At 42.3% G+C, this 19002-nt stretch overlaps 1 protein-coding gene across 1 annotated transcript; it reads left to right on the forward strand.

Annotated features, from left to right (window-relative positions):
* Positions 1 to 675: 675 nt before the first annotated feature.
* Positions 676 to 9992, forward strand: npy (neuropeptide Y). Its single transcript, XM_033046516.1, has 4 exons — positions 676 to 930; positions 2362 to 2549; positions 8585 to 8668; positions 8905 to 9992. The coding sequence occupies exons 2-4, from the start codon at positions 2362 to 2364 to the stop codon at positions 8927 to 8929; spliced, it is 297 nt and encodes a 98-aa protein (XP_032902407.1). The 5' UTR covers positions 676 to 930; the 3' UTR covers positions 8930 to 9992.
* Positions 9993 to 19002: the final 9010 nt, after the last annotated feature.

Here is a 19002-nt window from a genome sequence, read left to right on the forward strand (position 1 = left end):
GGATTAAAAACGACTTTCACTTTCCAGTCTGAGTCTACATCGCTGCTACTGAAAATCTGGAAAATCATGACCACTTTCTAATAGTGTATCGGGTGATCCCATTCGTAACGTGCTTTCGGTCGCATTGCCTTTGTTTCATTACATTCCCATCGCCCGAGAATTGTGTCGCATTTAAATTTACAGAATTCAAAATCAGGAGAAGTGTGTCTGTTTGGAAAAAAAAAACATTGTTTTTATTCCGAAGCCAACATAGCGCCGTATTAAGTTAAAACGGGAGCTGCGGGCTCCCGGGTATCCAATGCTTTCTCTTTCATGGTCACTTGCAGACGGGCAACGCGGACAAAGCGCGGGGCGCGAAACATAGTTCGGGCGCAATACGATCAGTGCCAAAGATAAGACTCGGAATCAAAATATGCAATTAGTGCCTAAGAGGGGGCACAATTTAAGTTAAGTGCTATTCTATTGTACGTTCTCCCGTGGAGGAAGCGACCAGTGTGGCTGTGGCAATGGGTTTGTTCTGAGTTGAACGAAAGGGCTCACTCAACGGCCCCGACCTGAAACGGCGCTAATCCGTGTTCTCCACAATGCTGCCTGACGCGCTCAGTTACTCCAACATTTTGTGTGTGAGGTTTTTTTTGGAAAGCAGCACCTGCAATTCCTTGTATTACGCAATCGCCTTCGTCAGTTGTGTATCAGGACTTCAATGACAGTTTCTTGCAACGGCGCTACTGACGTCGGTTTGGCATTGCAGGAATGTGATGGAGAATTGTAGTCAATGAAGCGTGACCAGGGACCTCCCTCACCCCGCCAAGTGAAACGCATAAAAAGCAAGACAGGCCGGTATTTTCTCAGTCTCAAAAAGGCAGAGGTGCACAGAGACCGGCGACAGATAGATCCGTGTCACACTTCAACCATCCGAAGACCTGTAACGTGAGTACGCCGAGTTGGGAATGCACTTGTGCACAATCTGTTTCCTGGTTCTAGTTACGGACAGAAAGAAATGCATTAAAGTACATTGTATATGAGGTAGTATTATCTAATATAGAATTTAGCTTGGATCTTTGGGATTTTGGCTGCACGAGTGAATATTAAAGCTGAAGTAACTCAGCGGGGCAGGCAGCATATCAGGAAAGAAGGTTTCGAGTCGGGACCCTTCTTCAGACTCGTTAGGGAAAAGGGAAACGAGAGATATAGACTATGATGTAGGTAAAGAACAATGAATGAAAGATATGCAAAAAAAGTAACGATGATAGAAGAAACAGGCCATTGTTGGGTGAAAAGGAGAAGCTGGTGCGACGTGTGTGTGTGTGTGTGTGTGTGTGTGGTGGGGGGGGGGGGGGGGGTAGAGAGAGAGGGAATGTAGGGGTCCTTGCCCAAGCTGCCCAAGCGAAATATGAGGTGCTGCTCCTCCAATTTGCTTTTAGCCTCACTCTGACAATGGAAGAGACACAGGACAGAAAGGTCAGTGTGGGAATGGGAAGGAGAATTAAAGTGTCCAGCAAGCGGGAGATCAGGTTGGTTCAGGAGGACTGAGCGAAGGTGTTCCGCGAAACGATTGCCCACTCCACGTTTGGTCTCGCCGATGTAGAAGAGTCCACATCATGAACAACGGATACAGTAGATGAGGTTGGTTGGAGGAAGTGCAAGTGAACCTCTGCCTAACCTGAACGGACTGTCGGGGTCCCTGGACAGTCGAGGGAGGAGGTATAGGGACAGGTGTTGCATCCCCCGCGGTTGCAGGGGAAGGTACCTGGAGAGGGGGCGGTTTGGATGGGAAGGGATGAGTTAACCAGGGAGTTGCGGAGTGAATGGGGTGGAGATGGAAAGATGAGACTAGTGTTGGGGTCCCGTTGGAGGTGGCGACTACGTCGGAGGTCTGCTAAAGGTATATTGATCGTGTGAAGTTTAATATTCTTAATTTTAAAAACGAAATCATTTATCGTCGGAAATGACAATGCACAGTGTTTTCGGAATAACATTTCCTGCACCAGCGTGAACGATTACTAATGAAAGTTTATAGATGATGTCTAAATGAGATTCACGATGTATGGAAACAAAACCCCATTGGTTTTCGTCATTTGCCGAGAATTGAAACACAATTATGTTTGATGTAGGTGTCTTTTGGAGAAGAATTGTTCTATTATTAATATGTAGAGGAGATGTGTAGATTAAAGCAATTGACAATTTCGCTGCGCACAGCATATGTTTTAACTTTACGCGGTCTAGAATGGTCACTCGACGTTTATTCGGGGGGTGGGGGTCAATTATTGTTTTATTGTCATTCGAACCAAGTCCTCGTTCAATTCTCACGGTGCACAACGGGTTTGAAAAGAGAACTGCTGATTGTACTTTTCCTTTCAGATGCAGAACAACATGAAGTCTTGGCTGGGTGTGTTCACATTCATATTTAGCATGCTGGTCTGCATAGGGACCTTTGCAGACGCTTACCCTTCCAGACCCGACAACCCCGGCGACGGTGCTTCTGCAGAGCAGGTGGCCAAGTATTACACCGCACTGAGGCACTACCTCAACCTCATTACAAGGCAGAGGTGAGATCTTTTCTTGATTAGTCAGGGCGTCAAGGGTTACGGGGAGAAGGTTGGAGAATGGGGTTGATGGAAAACTAGATCAGTTATGATCGAATGGTGGAGGAGACTCGATGGGCCGAATGGCCTCATTCTGCTCTTGTGTCCTGCACATCGAATTTGTTTGGGGGGGGGGGGGGGGGGGGGGACAATGAAAGGGGTTTCTGTTTCTTAAGACCGCGAGCAAACCTGACATGAGAAGGGAAGCGGAAAAAAGCGAAGCATAGTAATCCCGCCATTCTAAATCGCCTAAACCCAACGTCAAACCCGTCTAATCCCCAATTCTATAAATATTATGTTTATTAAATAAAATGCCAAAAACAAGAGCCGTGGGCATCTTTAGAACTCTGACAACCGCGTGTGTGGTAATTGAATATGTTACTATTTGATATAGACGTTAACCTCAATGTTTGAGAACTGTGACTCGGGAAGATGTGTCCAGCCAAAGGGATTCACGGTGGAGGGTAGCCGTGCGTGTCAGAGTTTACGACAGCAATTTGCACTGGATAACCCAGCAACAGTGAGCATATAAACTATATGTAGGAAGGAACTACAGATGTTAATTTAACCCGAAGATGGACACCAAAAGCTTGAGTAACTTTGCGAGTCACATCCAGAGATTCAGATCAACATCCAGATTCTGGATTCCACATCTGGATTCTAAATCTGGAGATGCTGTCTGACCTGCTGAGTTACTCCAGCTTTTTGTGTCTATCTCCGAACATATGAGCTAGATTGGTTTCACCTGCAGCTCAACACTGGAATTAGCAAGAACCATATTTTGCACCCGCACAAAACGTATCGGATTATTACGAAATCGCGTGAGTGTTTAAAAATTCACCCGGATTTACGCACGAAACATGCGTGATGATCCTGAGAACTTGTGGGCAGATCGCCACCTGGTATGATATTGACCGTCTCTGATTTGGCTTACCATAGCTTTAAGGGAAATGGCATCTGGTTTATAAAATGAACACAATTCATTTGCTTTAAATACTAAATTGTCAGCTGCTTTCTGACAAATGAGCTACGGCTACTTATTTCTAAAGGGAGGCTAGTTTTGTGCATTCTGCATTGAGAATATTATGCATAAAAACAGAAAGTAGAACGGAACAACAGAGGAAGAGGCTTTCAGCCCACAATGGCTGAGACCACCATGATGCCAATTTAAACTAATCACATCTGCTTACACGTGGTTTACTTCCCTCTATTCCCTGCCTGCTCTGCTGCCTGACCAGATGTATTTGTTTCTATCGCCTCTCCTGGCAGCGCGTTCCAGACACCTTCCACTTTGTGTAAAAAAAGCCTTGCCTCCGCTTCTTTAAAATTCCCCCCTCTCACTTGAATCAATTCCCTTTGGTTTTTGATATCTCCACCCTGGGGGAAAAGTCTCTGACTAGTTACCCTATTTTACCTGTGCCTCTTTTTTTATTTAGAAGAGAAAACGATCTAAGTTTGTCCAACCTCTGCCTCTCGACAAACAAGGCAACACCTTGGCAATTCTCTTCTGCGCCCTCTCTACAGCATCCACATCCTTTCTCTAATGGGGCGAGTAGAACTGCACATGGTATTCAAAATGTGGCTGAACCAAAATCTTATACGACTGTAACATGCCTTCCCAACGCTTATCCTTAATGCCCCGCCATACTGATACGCCGTAGTAGACTGATAATGTTGGACTGTAAACTTAATTTCATTTGCTATCCTCAATCGGAGCAAACGTCTGACAACCGGATTGGGAAGTTGTTCAGAGATTGGAGTACATGCCAGATTTTTAAAGCTCCTTGACAACACGGAGCGGGTGATCACAAAATGCTGGTATAATATAACTCAACGAGACAGGCAGCGTCTCTGGAGAGAAGGAATGTGTGGCGTTTCGGGACGAAACACTGAGGGTTGACAGTCTGAGGAGGGTTCTCGACCGAATCGTCACCCATTCCTTTTCTCCAGAGATGCTGCCTGTCCCGCCGAGTTACTCCAGCATTTTGTGTCTATCTTCGGTGTAAACCTGCATCTGCAGTTCCTTCATACACAACAGACCGGGGTTCAGGTCCGGGCGCTTTTCGGTATAATGAGATAGACCGCAGGGCCAAAGACGACTGCAGTAATCTAGCCAGCGCGATGGTAGGTTCGCCCCGGGCGCCTCGCTGCCGGCGTAGAACTTCTGAAGCTGTAATGCGAGGAAATGGTAGCCAATTCACAAATGGGAAGTTCCCACAACATCAAGTGAAATTAATGTTGTGGCATTTAACAATGGTCTCGATAGAAATAAAGATTACTTTGCAGATTTTCCTATTTTTATCATAACGTGCAGGAATATTATACTGTGCGTCCATTGCATTAAGCCCCTTGCTACCATCTCCCTTCCTGGTTCTTTGCATTGTTTGGTTATCTGTCTCTGTACAGTGCAGTCACGTCGTAAAACCACTATTGCTGATTGATTTCAGCGCGCAGCGCCACCCAGTGCCATCGAACAAAAGCAGAATGCGGTTCCTCTTATCACAGCGCACCGTTGAGAGGGACGCACAACGCAAGTCTGTCTATGCTGTCCATTGTTTCAAAAGTGCAGCTCAGTAATAAGTAGATTCTAAGTAAATAAACATACGATAGAAGTCACATATTGCGACTTTTTAAGTAACAATTGACAGGAATTTAAATTTCTCACAATCATTTCTTGTGAGAAGGCAGAGTACATTATGATATGAAACATTTATACAATTATAAGAGACACACGGACTGCAGATGCTGAAAACATTTTCAACGGACAGTTCTGCTGTATTTCTATGGAAAATACACCTTTGGTGTTATTTGAAAATAGTAATTATTCCTAATTCACGCTGTACTTTACGCGTTTGAATAACTGCACTACAAAATATTTGCATTTACGAGCCAAGAAAAGGCCAGCGGACCTTTCAGGCTTCTTTGAGAAAGCTATGCCGTAAATCCTCGTCACCTACTCCTTCCTAATACCCTGCAACATCGCTCCCCACAAGTGAACATGTCCAATTATCTTCTGTAAGTTACTGCACAATCCGTGTCACCAATTGGGAGTCTGTCATCACTCACAACCTAAAACACCCAACAGAATCTGGACAGATTCCCATTTTCTAGTGATCTTGTGACAGCAGTCTTTGGAGAACTCACTTGAATGCAGCTATCCAAAAGTTATTGAAGTATTCCCTTGAGTTCCGTTGCCACTGTCACTCACATAACGTCGTGAACTGGGTGTATTGAAGACTAGCATTAAATCTAGTATTAGCAGTAGAACCAACACTAGAACCAACACGGAAATCTCCAGTGAAACCGTTGGGAATTTTCAGCCAATAACCTGTTATTGTTCAGTGACCACCCTGGCACTAAAATTATTTTCATATGCATGGATCAATAAATATCTGGAAATTCGAACATAATATGTTTTATGTTTGTGGAGATTTCTGATGTTTGTGATGAACCTTAATCTTCATTGATTATTCCATACAATGTTTGACAAATCAGCTAACATTAATTATGTTGCTGACTGCTTTGCTGTCCACGAGAGTCCAGCCTGATTGGCTGCTCGCCTGCGAGATGACGTCTTTCAAGTTGCACGGCGGGGATTCCCCCCTTTTGCTGACGTAAACAAGGTGATGCCCGGGACCTCCCCTGCGCCCACAATGCTGATCTTTGTGCTGATCACATCTTTGTAGGCACCGTCAGAGAATTGTGAATATGATTTTTAAAATCGTACAGGACTTCATCTGTCCTTCTTCTTCTGAGAAATTTCAGTTCATTACATCCTTTGCCACAGCTGATTTTAAAGTTGATAAGTTGTCATTACAGAGAGATAACATTTAATGGCCCTGATATGCTATTTGACACGTACATTGTTGCTAGTGAAATATATTTCAGGCCGACTTAACTACCATCCAGAGAGACACTCAGTTCCCCCATTACAGCATCTAAATCTTCAGTAAATCTATGATTTGATCTCTACTGGATCTCATTTCCACCCGGAGATTGCGATTTGTTTAAAGTTATATTTTGTAGGTATTAATCATTTGACAAGATTGCACTAGAATCCACTTTGCATATTTTGCAGTTAAAGAACAAATAATCGAGCTGCATCTTTCTTCTCAAATAAATGCTTTTCAGATTATATGTCTTCAAACTTATGAGGTGCATACAGCAATTGCCTTCCACACTAATTTTCCCTGTAACATCTAAAGTATAAGTATTTTTTTAATTCCTAGTGGCTTCATATAAATGTATCCCTGATATCTTCACAACCAGAGAGCTAGTGCTGAACTACTATCTACCTCCTTGGTGACCCTCGGACTACCCTTGATCGGATTTTGCTGGCATTATATCTTGCACTAAATGTTATACCTATATACTGTAAATGGCTCGAATGTAATCATTTATTGTCTCTCTGTTCACTGGATAGCATGCAACAAAAGCTTTTCACTGTACCTTGGCACACGTGACAATCAACTAAACTGTTTCTGCATAGTCTTCGATGTTCATTGTTCTCTGTTGTGATCTGATGGCAAAGACTAAATGCAAAACCTGAAGAATGGAAGGAGAAAATGCTGGGAGCATTCAGCAGGTCACACAGCATCCTCTGGAAGTGAAAGAGAATGAATGCTTCAGGCTGATAACTTTCCTTCAGATGTGAAATTCAGGGATTGGCTTCAGAGTATAGTCAACCATACATTTTTCCACTATAAACCAGCCATCCTTTGAATTGCTATTCTCCCTTTGGTATGAAGTGTTCCTTGGCTTTATGATCAATGGGTCAAGAATCAATGGTTCTTCATTGCAATGTATGCATAGCACGATTACATGTTTTTTGCACAACCCACAATTATGATTGCTGCAGTCCATTGGTTAGATGTGTGAAGGGAGAAATTGCCTAATGGCAACATTTTAAAATGGCCTGATAGTGATTCTTCTTTTCCTTTTTACACTGTTGTAAATGTGAGTGTCTTTTAATTTCACCTGTAATTATCAACACCTTCCATAGAAAATCTGGGTCATACTTTTCTATTGTGCACAATATTTTACACATTTGGTGCCTTTGTCTCATACATACATGGGGAAGTAAAAAAAAACATGACTCTCACACAATGCTTCCTGGCTTATTCAGCTGAGCATTGGAAGGATGGAGCTGGTGAATGATGGAGTCCTCAACCCCCATCTTTGTTTAGTAAGCGAACTGCAGGGGGTCTAGATTGGGTTTAACCAGGGGTCGCACGTGAGTGAGCACCAGCCTCTCCAGGGACTTCATGATGTGTGAAGTCATCGCCACCGGTCTGTAGACATTGGAGGAGCTGGGATGCATCTTCTTTGGTCCAGGAACCAGGCAGGAGGTTTTCCACATCACAGGAACCCTCTCCAGGCTCAGGCTCAGGTTGAAGATATGCTGGAGTACTCCACACAACTGGCTGGCACACACCTTGAATACCCTTGGGCTGACACCATCGGGTCACGTGACTTTGTGTGGGCGGAGTCTGCTCAGCTCTTTCTTCACCTGCTCACCCTTGATGGTCAGGGCTGAGGGAGTGGACCATGGGGATTGAGAGGGAGAGTCTGTTGGGGAGCAGGAGGAGGGTGGGCAGAGGGTGACTGTCAAATTTATTAAAAAACAGGTTTAGCTCGTTCGCCCAGTCCTTTCCCTCCACAGGCCACTGGTCTTCTTGTAGCCTATAATGCTCTTCATACCCGCTCTACACGTCCCTCATGTTGATCTGCTAAAGTTTCAGCTCCAGCTTCCTTCTTTAGTTGTCCTTGCCCTGTCTCAGTCTCACCTTCAGGCACCCGTTTCACCTCCTCCCTGTTACCATTCCTGAAGGTCCGCTTCTTCTGGTTGAGACAATGAAACATTGAAATATACAGTAAATCAAGTTTGACATTTATGGTCTTTTAAAAACAAAATATATAGTTCAAGAATTGCAAATTAATCAGCTGAATGACTCTGGCAATTTTGTAACAAAAACTATTATGACAATTTGTCACAACAGGTTTGGAAAGAGATCCAACCCCGAAACACTAATGATGACTGAACTGATGCTGAGAGATAATTCAGAAAACTTTCCCAAATTTAGGTGAGGATTTTAAATGTAATTTTATGTGGATGCTATTTGAAAGTTGGGATGGATATGCATTTCATAGGATGTTCAATTTAATTTTATCTGGGTAGAAGGAGCATATTTAATTGATTATAGATTGTAATCACTTAGGAATTAAAGAGCTCCTGAGAAAATGGACATGTTGCGCAGAAAATAATCCCTTCCATGGAAATGTCAACAATTGTATTAATCCAGTTTATTTCTGTTTACAGGTATGATGAACCTTCCATGTGGTGATGAAAATCTGCAGTTTCTTTAATGTGAACATACATTCCAGTCAACAGATCATTGCTTAGAAAATGAAACATTCTCACTATTCTTAAAGAAGCCAATGCATGTCGCTATCATTTAAATCTGTAAAAGTTTTCTTTTCCTGCATCATATATTCTATATAAAGTTTATTTAAATGAATTGCAGGTGCATTAAATATGTAATGCATTATAAAGCTGAAAAAGAAATTATTCTTTGTATGGTAAGGACAGGTTTGTGCCATTAAAATTCAGTAATAAAACAAAACAATCTAAATGGAAAATTGTACAAAGTTATCAAACTATATGCCCCAGATATTTAATCTAATATCAACATTATCTATTAATAGCACATATGATCTCAGTGACTTGTTCTGTGTATGATAAGCATTGCAATTCTCTATAATCGAATGACCACAACCTGTGTTCTTTAAGCAGTGACAAAATATATAACATGTTCACATACCCTTTAAGATGTCAGCCTAAATTTTCTTCCTCATCACGTTGATAGATATCTGAGACACATTCAGGAACACTGGTCTCCTCTTTTTATGAAAAATTGTTGCACTTTGAGGTGAATGGTGTAAATTGATAACAGGAGCAGTTTACTACTCTGTGTTTGGGACTCTGAGCATTAGAAGGCATGGGATACACCAACATTTATACAGTACTTCCAACATAACACAACTTCCTGAGGCACTGCATTGAACACTGACTAGTGCAACACGATGCTGTGTCACATAAGGTATTGAGTAAGAAGCTCAAAAACAAATGTTCATAGAAGTTGGATTAAGGATCACCTCAACAGAAGAAACAAGGGCTTCAGCAGGGAATTAAAAAATGTTGTGCCTTGGAAGGTAAAGGCATGGACACCAGTGTTTGACTGATTGAACGTGGGAATAATTGAGCAACCAGCAGTGGAAGAGCGCAAAAAATAGTGAGATGGCAGTGTTGGGTGGAAGATGAAGCCATAGGAAATGTGAAAACCAGTGTAGGAACTTTAACTTCAAGTAGTTATTTTGACTTTGGAAGTCAATGTAGGTCAACGGGCACAAGGTAAGGGATAAACAAGCTAAGGTGACAGGATGGAGACAGTGGGGTTGCGGGGAGGGGGGGGGGGGTGTGGCGGGGAAGGGGGAGGGTGTAGGAAATGCGGGAGTTACTTGAAATTTGGGAAATCAATGTTCATACCACTGGGTTGTAAGCTGCCCAAGTGAAATATGAGGTGCTGTTTGCATATGGCCTAAATCTGACAGTCGAGGAGGCCCAGGACAGAAGGTCAGTAAGAGAATGGGTAGGGGAGTTAAAATGATTGGCAACAGGGAGATCGTGTAGGCAAAGTTGGTCTGAGCGTAAGTGTTCAGCGAAATGATCACCAAGTCTATGCTTGGTCTCGCTGATATATAGGAACCCACACTGGGAGCACTGGATACAGTAGATGATGTTGGAAGAGGTGCAAGTAAACCTCTGCCTCACCTGAAAGGACTGTTGGGATACCTCGATGGAGTCGAGGGAGGAGGTATAAGGACAGGTGTTGCATCTCCTGTTTTTGCAGGGATAGTCCCTGGGGATTGGGTGGTTTGGGTGGGAAGGAATGAGTGAACCATGGAGATGCGCAGAGAATGGTCTCTGCGGAAGGCGGAAAAGGGTGGAGATGAGAAGATGTGGCTGATGGCAGGATCCCTTTGGAGGTGGCAAAAATGTCGAAGGATGATGTGTTGCATCCGACAGCTGATGTGCTGAAAGGTGAGGACTAGGGGTCACACAGGATTCCTTTTAGTTGTAGTTAATAGATTTCTTGTTGCAACAGTGATATTTGTAGTTGGATGCGAAGTTAGATGAAAAGGGAAGCAAATGTACCGCAAATATCACAGTTGAGAGGGGTGTCAGATATCATAGTGAGCCAGGGCTAACATTCCTGCTTTTTGGTCCACACTCAATGCGGTGGTCACTTTCCTGAAGGATGCAGACTATTCCATCTCGCTACAATTGAGAGGGCGACTGATAACTCAAGCAATAGTTTTCAAGTGTAAAAAAGGATAAATGCCAGGCCATAAGTCCAATATACATGTGTGGATGCTGGAATTCCATTGATGTTTCCAATACACTAACTATAATACAGTTCTCTTGCTGTGGTTGAACATAAAATATTTGAGCAAAGATTTGTTAGAACATACTTGCATCATTACTCTTTTCGAAATATACTTGGAAATGTAATTATTAACAGTTCTGCTTTCCAAGAGAAGGATAATATTAAATTCTGAAGATTTGTTTGTTTCATATGGATGTATGAATAATTAACTTGTAAAGAACATAAGTTTGGATAAGAAATGTTAATATAAAGGATCAAATATGTTAGCTTCTGTAAAATATCTTCACTTAACTCCACCTAATCATTCACCATTTACCTGGAAAACAAATAGCTAGATTCCTTTGATTTAGATTGCTACAGGACATTGCAATGGGGTATTTTAATGGAGCGCATTGCTAATTGGAAAGCAAATGCGGAAATCAAGTTTTACATTCAGAAGTTTATCTAAGTACAGCAAAAGACCACTAGGTTGAAGTAACTCCTTTAATCACTCTCAAACGAAACCACTTATTTGTACCACGCAATTTAATTCTTTATCTAGAAATATATATCCTGTATATTTATACTTCAAGAGCTTTCCTGGATAATTGATTTCCGAATCCCACTGCAATTTTCTAACCACTAGTTTTGAACTTGAGCCCTTATATCTAAAATTGCACCACTGTGCACAATTTTCCAGGGCTAATGTGGCCAGTTCCATTATGACCATAAAAGTTTCACTTAGATCAATTGAGCAACTCCTCTGTTCCACAGTAAAGAAAGTCAATTTCTTTTTCACCCTATAACTTAAATTATTGATACTTACAATGATAAAGGGAAGTAGCTGGGGGCTGGGTGAAAACAAGTTACAGACAATGCAGCTTAACAAGACAACTTTGAACCTAGTAAAACGACGAGTGGGGGAGGGATGGAGACAGAGGGGATGCAAGGGTTACTTTAAGTTTAAGTTTGAGAAATCAATATTCATACCTTTGGGTTGTAAGCTGCACAAGTGAAATATGAGGTGCTGTTCCTTCAGTTAGCATTTGGCCTCACACTGACAATGGAGGAGGCCAGGACAGAAAGATCAGTGTGGGAATGGGAAACAAAGTTAAAATATTTGGCAATCGGGAGATCGGGTAGGCCCAGGTGGACTGAGCGAAGGTGTTCAGTGAAACAATCACCCAGTCTATTTGTTTGAACATACTTACTTCATTTCTAATGTCTCATTAATGATGTGCTGGGAAAAGTTGATGATTAACGTCTGGAATTTGAGTTACCTGTGGCCATTGCAATCTGCATCTGGGGCATCGATGTATTGTTTTTCAGCAGCAGAAGGTAGAGGAAGTGACCATCGTTAAATGAAAAGGACAGTGAGTGACTTGAGGAAGATGTATGAATACGTTTATTGTCATTGCACAATACTGTGCAACGAAATTCCATTACATCTCCTCCGGTTAAAAAATACAAACACGACAACCATTGACACATATGTACACTTATTAGTAAAAATAATAAATAAGTATTTAAAAAGAATTTTAAAAGAATGTTGCATTTCTTGGAATTACATTTTGCTTCCCCAGTGTTTTCTGTTGGAATTAAGCTCTTTTATCGCACATGGGTAGAAACTATTTTTTAGTCTACAGAGAGCCTTCAGAGACCTGAATCGCCTCCCAGAGGGCAGCAGAGTGAAAAGGTGGTTGGCAGGGTGGGATGTGTCCTGCTTGATGTTTGTGGCCCGGCGCAAGCATCGGGCCCTATATATATCATCCAAGGAGGGCAGTTGAGCGTTTGTAATGCTCTGTGCAGTTTTTATAACTCTCTGCAGCGCCCTCCACTCAGTCACAGTGCAGCTAGCAAACCACACCAGGATGCCATAGGAGAGGATACTTTCCACGGCGCATCGGTAGAAGGACAGCAGCAGCGGCTGTGAGACGTTTGCTCTCCGCAGAGACCTCAGGAAATACAGCCGCTGCTGTGACTTCTTCACGAGAGTGACGGTGTTCATTTGCCATTTGAGGTCCTGGGAGATGTTTATTCCCAGGAACTTAAAGCCAGTGACTCTCTCCACCATGTCTCCTTTGATGTATAAAGGAGCAGGTTCCTCTCTCCTCTTCCTCCTGAAGTCAACGACCAGTTCTTTCACGGCTGGTGAAATTTGACGTGGAGAAATGTGAGATGACATATTTTGAGAGAAGCAGATATAGAAGAGGGTTCAAACTGGAGAGCCTAGAATTAAACATCTCAGGATAAGGAATTGGCCACTTAGCAATGAGGCGAGAAATAATTTCTTTAACAGAGCTGCAAATCTTTGCATTGTATTGAGTTTATTGAAGGCTAAGACTGATACATTTTTGGACACTGAGGGAGTTTGATGATGTGGGTAAAGAAAGGGGATTAAGGCAAACGATCAAACATGATCTTATTACATGGTAGAGAAGGCTTGATGGTCTCCAAGTACAATTCCTTAAATTGTTTTGCTTTTATACATCCTGTAATCCACAGGTTGTAATGAGATAATGTACTTTCTTGAAAGATGCCCAGCAAAGACTCTGGAAATGCACATAGTTAATGAGGTCCCATCGGGAACTGCACGGACCCTGTTTAGATGAACCTTTGCAGGGACATATGCAGCTGTGTTTTATCACACCAAAATAGGAGTAATCTAATCTCTAGGCATATCCTTGTAGCAACACAAAATGGTCCATTTGGACTGTGTAACGGTCATTACTACCGTACAAATATCCACACTAGCATAATGCTGTCCTTCAAATATTTTCCCAATGTCCATGCCGAAATGTTCAAAGTACAAAAGCAATGCAAAATATACAGATGTTTCAAAAAGATGATTACCAATGGAAACTAACAGACCCGGTGGACGAACATCCTTACACTGAATTTCTCTATTGTACTACAACTAATGTCCCTTCATTTGTGAATGAACAAAAGCATGAGCTTTCCATACTCCTCACACAGCTGGTCAGTGGTATTATTTTCTGGCTGTAAAATTGTACAATGCATGGAGATGGAAGGAAAATGAATCTACACAATAGCCAGACATGGTGTGCTTTGTTATTCTGGATGTGATGCATCAAAGACATTTAGATTATCTTCAAATCCAGCAAGGATCAAGTCAACCATTGGGGAATGGCTAATTAAAATAGTACAACGGGTGTATGCTGATATTCTGGGACATGTTTATATCAAGAAGGATGAGGTGGGGAACCCTTTGAAGAAAGGTTAGTGGATAAGTCCCCAGGGCCTGAAGAGATCTACCGAAGATTACTGAAAGAGGCTAGAGAGGGCCTTGTATCCTCTTTAGTCATTGTAGGAGTCATTCATGTTTTGGCGAGCCGCTGTTGGCATATTATATTATTGTTTCTAGGTATATCTCGCAGTATTATTTTGGATACTTGGGGGCGGTCACTAGATGCACAGAGGGGCGTATACATATGGGCATAGTGAACAGGGAGTGATCGGACCAGGCACAGTGGAGAGTATACAGTTCTCACCAGACTGGGGAGAACAGAATGCTACAACCTGTATGCACAATAAGGAAAACCTGGTAGTTCATCTCTTTGTTTGTACAAACATCTTACAATATACTTGGTGCCACCCTTGAAGAATCCAAACAAACCAAGTATCTTGGCATCAAATTGCAGAATGATCTGCGTTGGAATGGTCAGACTCATCATGCAACGGTGAAAGCAACAGGTGTCCTAAACTTTCTGAGGCGCAACTTTCATCATTGTTCAACTTCTGTCAAGGAGAAGCTATACTTCACCCTCGTTAGACCTCATTTGGACTACGCAGTTGCAGCATGGGACCCATACACAAATAAAAAAAATTCTTCCATCGAACATGTCCAAAGACAGGCAGCTCGATTTGTTACTAACACCTATGAGAGAGAAGCGAGTGTCACCAACATTCTGAATTCTCTGGGGTGGAACCCTCTCCAAGACAGACGTGAAGCTCACCGTTTGACCTGTTTTTACAAAATGTTAAATGGTCAGATTGACATAGACTACAAGACCTACACCAAACCCAAACCAATTAGGAGCAGACGAGGGCATTCGATCCAATTTGTGATCCCAGCTACAAAGACAGATGTATACAGCAATTTGTTCTTCCCCCGCACAATTAAAGCATGGAATAATCTCCACCCTACTATAGATACCCAACCAGATGCAACTAAATTTAAAGTAGCTCTTTCTTCCCAATAACCCTTTCTGGCTTAAGTCTTCCCTTCACCACCTCCAGTTTAAATTCCATTTGGAATATTTTGGAGGACCAAGAAACCAAGAACCAAGAACTACTTCAATAAAGAACAAATTTGAACCAAAAGAACTGGAACTAACGACTGGAAAATCTGTGTAGTAATTTACTATTTACCTATGTAGTAATGGGAAAGGAAAGTTGGATACTGGAAGAATTGGAAATTTGCCATTACAATTAAGTGAGAACTGACTATGAGTGAAACTGGAGCTTAGGAATTATTCAAACGGAACAAACGATTGTTTTATTTCACAAGGCTGACGCCGCCATTCCCAATCAACTGGACAAGGTTGCCACCTGCGCTAATCTGACTAACGAGGATTGGAAACCTCGAAAGCCAATGCGCAGGGAGAGAGTGAGTACATATAGCATTAAGATTTATTGGAGAAACTATATATGATAAGCTGAATTGTAAAATGCCTACTAAAATAGAGAATTGAGAAGTGACCTTGAGAATCAGAACAATATCAGTTGTTTGAAATACTAGCCGCAGGCATATGGCTTTTACGTCAATGCGTCTTAAAGGGATAGTGAACAAGTATGTCTAAACTCAGTCACAAACTGACGATGTTGGAAAGAATTCTGAAAAGGAAAGATGAGTTATTAAACACTGACAAAGGCTGGGAATTGTTCATGGAAAAGTGTCAGAAGACAAGAAACGATATATAAACAAGCTAACAAGTTAATTGAAAAGCTGAAAGAGCTCATGAAATCAGATGAAAATGTAAATGAAGTACACTCTAACCTGGTTCAATTAATCAAGCTCTGTAATGAAGTCAGAGAAAACCACAAGTCATTGATGAAAGTACCACTGCCTGAAAGGAGCTTGAAAGCCAAAATCATTGGTTTCAGCAAAGAATAGAAACTTTTAATGGTTTTATACAAGATGTAGAGGCGTGGTTATCTGATGTTGGACAGCAAGCGACGCACTCCATTGCTGAGAGTGCCATACAACAGAGTGTTGTAAACTCAGAAGAAATTGGACCTGATGACAGTGTTTCAAATGTCTCAAAACCAAAATCAAGCCACAAATCTAGTTCTTCATCATGTGTATCTTCAACGGCCTCTGCTCACTTAAAAGCTGAGGCAGAAAAAGCTGCTCTCTTGGAATGGGTTGCCGCCATGAACAAAAAGCACAAGCTTGAGGCACAATGGAGCAATTGAAAAGAGAGACTGAGCTGGCAGCAACCAATGCCAAGCTTGACCTTGAGACACAAAAGGAACAATTGAAAAGAGAGATGGAACAGCTGGAACTGGAGGGAGCTGGCAGCAGCCAATGAAAGGATCAATATACTTGAGGCCTAGGGATTAAGAAGCAGCTCCAGAGTATATCACGTGTTGAGCTCTTATGTGAGAAAAGGAAATGCTCAAAGGGAAACATCAGCTAAATTAAATCCACAGGCAGATGAATACTTGCCTGATCATGTACAACAGGTTGTTATATCAAAAAAACAACACATGGACCACCTGTTAGAGCTCATGCTATGACCCATCTAACTCAACACTCTCTTCAAAGGCAAAATGTACAGACTCATATGAAGAATGGTGTGCAGGGGCATGTTAGCACTACCCCCGCCCCCCCCCCCCCCCCCTCCTGCACTGAATGATGGAAACCAACGTTATATCTGGAAAAAAAGACTAATGATGACAGTGACCGCTTGCTTTTTCTCGAGCAATACACAAGAGGATAAGTCCCCAGGGCTGTGCTGACATTTGCCTCCAGCCCAGGGCTATGAAAGAGCAAAAGATCTGCTGAAAGAACCTTTTGGTGATGATCATAAGATTGCCACTGCATACATGGTCAAGGCTTTTGCCTGATCAGTGACCAGGCAAGAGGATGTGAAGGCATTGCATGCTTTCTCGCTGTTTCTTAGAGGCTGTTGCAATGCTATGGAACATCTCACCTATATGGAGGAAATGAATGTTACTTACAATATGAAGACTATCCTTCGAGAACTGCCTTACAAGCTCAGAGACAGGTGGAGGAAAAGGGCATGTCGGCTACAGGAAAAGCTTGGACATTGAGCGAAATTTTCTGACCGGGTAGACTTCATGGAGAAGCAAATGAAGATACCGTCAGATCCACTTTTCGGAAACATCCAGGATGCTAGACCAATTGCAACTGTCAAAAGCTCTACTTTTGCTAAAGCGAGAGAAAGAGTCAGGACCAAAAGGAAGCAGTTTATAATACCAGTTTATAATATAATTGTAATACCTGTAGAAACAGCAGTGAAAGAAAATCTGACAACAGGTGGAATGAGAAGAAGTGTATCTACTACCAATTCTCAAGGTTCTTGTTTATTCTGTAATAAAGGTGGTCACACATTGGGGCGGCGTCCACAGATCAAGAACAAGGGGCACAGAGAAAGGATAGACTTCTTAAAGGAGAAGGGAGTCTGCTTTGGATGTTTGAAGACAGGACACATGAGCAAAGACTGCAAGAGTCGTTTGACTTGTGATGTGGACAACCAAAATCATCCTGAAATACTTCACATTGAACCAAAGAACAAAGAGAAAAAGCTGGGGCATGCAGAACAGAATGAGAAGCCAATTGTGAGTAATGCTCTTCCCTCACCTCATATGTGTGGGCATACTGGGAGAAACCTGCATCTTCTCCATTGTACCAGTACAGCTAAAGAACTATAAGGGGGGCCCAGTGTTGCAAACATACGCATTTTTGGATCATGGAAGTTCATCTACCTTTTGCACGGAAAGCTTGATGAGAAGGCTTGATGAGAAAGCTTGATACAGGACAAAAGACTAGTTTTCTCTTGGGTACTATGAACCAAATGAAGCCCGTGATCAGTCATCATATCTCAGGTTTGGAAATATCTAGTTTGGACAAAGACGATTTTATACAACTATCTAAGGTAGACAAAAATGCTGGAGAAACTCAGCTGGGTGAAGCAGCATCTATGGAGCGAAGGAATAGGTGACGTTTCGGGTCGAGACCCTTCTTCAGACCGTAGGCGTCTCGACCCAAAACGTCACCTATTCCTTCGTTCCATAGATGCTGCCTCACCCGCTGAGTTTCTACAGCATTTTTGTCTACCTTTGATTTTTCCAGCATCTGCAGTTCTTTCTTCTACAACTATCTGATGTGTTCACACATGCCTGTTTCTCAGCTAAACATCCCAGAAAGAAAGACCAGATACAATGGCCTTACTTGAAGGATATGGGCAGATTCCTGAAATAGACTCTAGCATTGACCTACTCATCGGAACAAATGCTTCTTGGAACCTTGGGAGTTGGTCAACAGCCAAGGGGATTGACCATTCGCTGTGAGGACCCTACTGGGGTGGATCATCTATGGTCTCCTGAGAAGAGACAATGAAAGCAGGGATGAAAATGGCTGCCCTGCTGCTGCTGTCAATCGAATATCCGTTGTAAACCTAGAGGAGCTTCTGGTCAAACAATACAATCATGACTTCAATGAAAGAACCAGCACGGAAACAGAGGAAATTTCCTAGAGGATGTAAAGTTCTTGGACATTATGAACTGCTCAGCAAAGATGATAGATGGACACTATTGTCTAGACTTACCTTACAAACAAGAAAGCGTCAGCATGCCAAATGATTGTTGCATTGCAGAGCAGCTCATACAGAGCCTGAAACGCAGGTTTGGCAAGAATAAGAAATTTCATGATGAATATACATCTTTCCTCACAGAAATGATTGACAATGGTTATGCTGAAATGGTATCAGTGGACCAGTTGA

Source organism: Amblyraja radiata, chromosome 2 (genome assembly GCF_010909765.2).
Source record: "Amblyraja radiata isolate CabotCenter1 chromosome 2, sAmbRad1.1.pri, whole genome shotgun sequence".
Taxonomy (NCBI): domain Eukaryota; kingdom Metazoa; phylum Chordata; class Chondrichthyes; order Rajiformes; family Rajidae; genus Amblyraja; species Amblyraja radiata.

Excerpts from the sequence above, each read along its gene's own strand:
- npy (XM_033046516.1), top strand. The coding sequence starts at position 2,362 with ATGCAGAACAACATGAAGTCTTGGCTGGGTGTGTTCACATTCATATTT. Across the intron at positions 2,550-8,584 it reads AACCTCATTACAAGGCAGAG|GTTTGGAAAGAGATCCAACC; the intron begins GTGAGATCTTTT and ends TTGTCACAACAG. Across the intron at positions 8,669-8,904 it reads GAAAACTTTCCCAAATTTAG|GTATGATGAACCTTCCATGT; the intron begins GTGAGGATTTTA and ends TTCTGTTTACAG.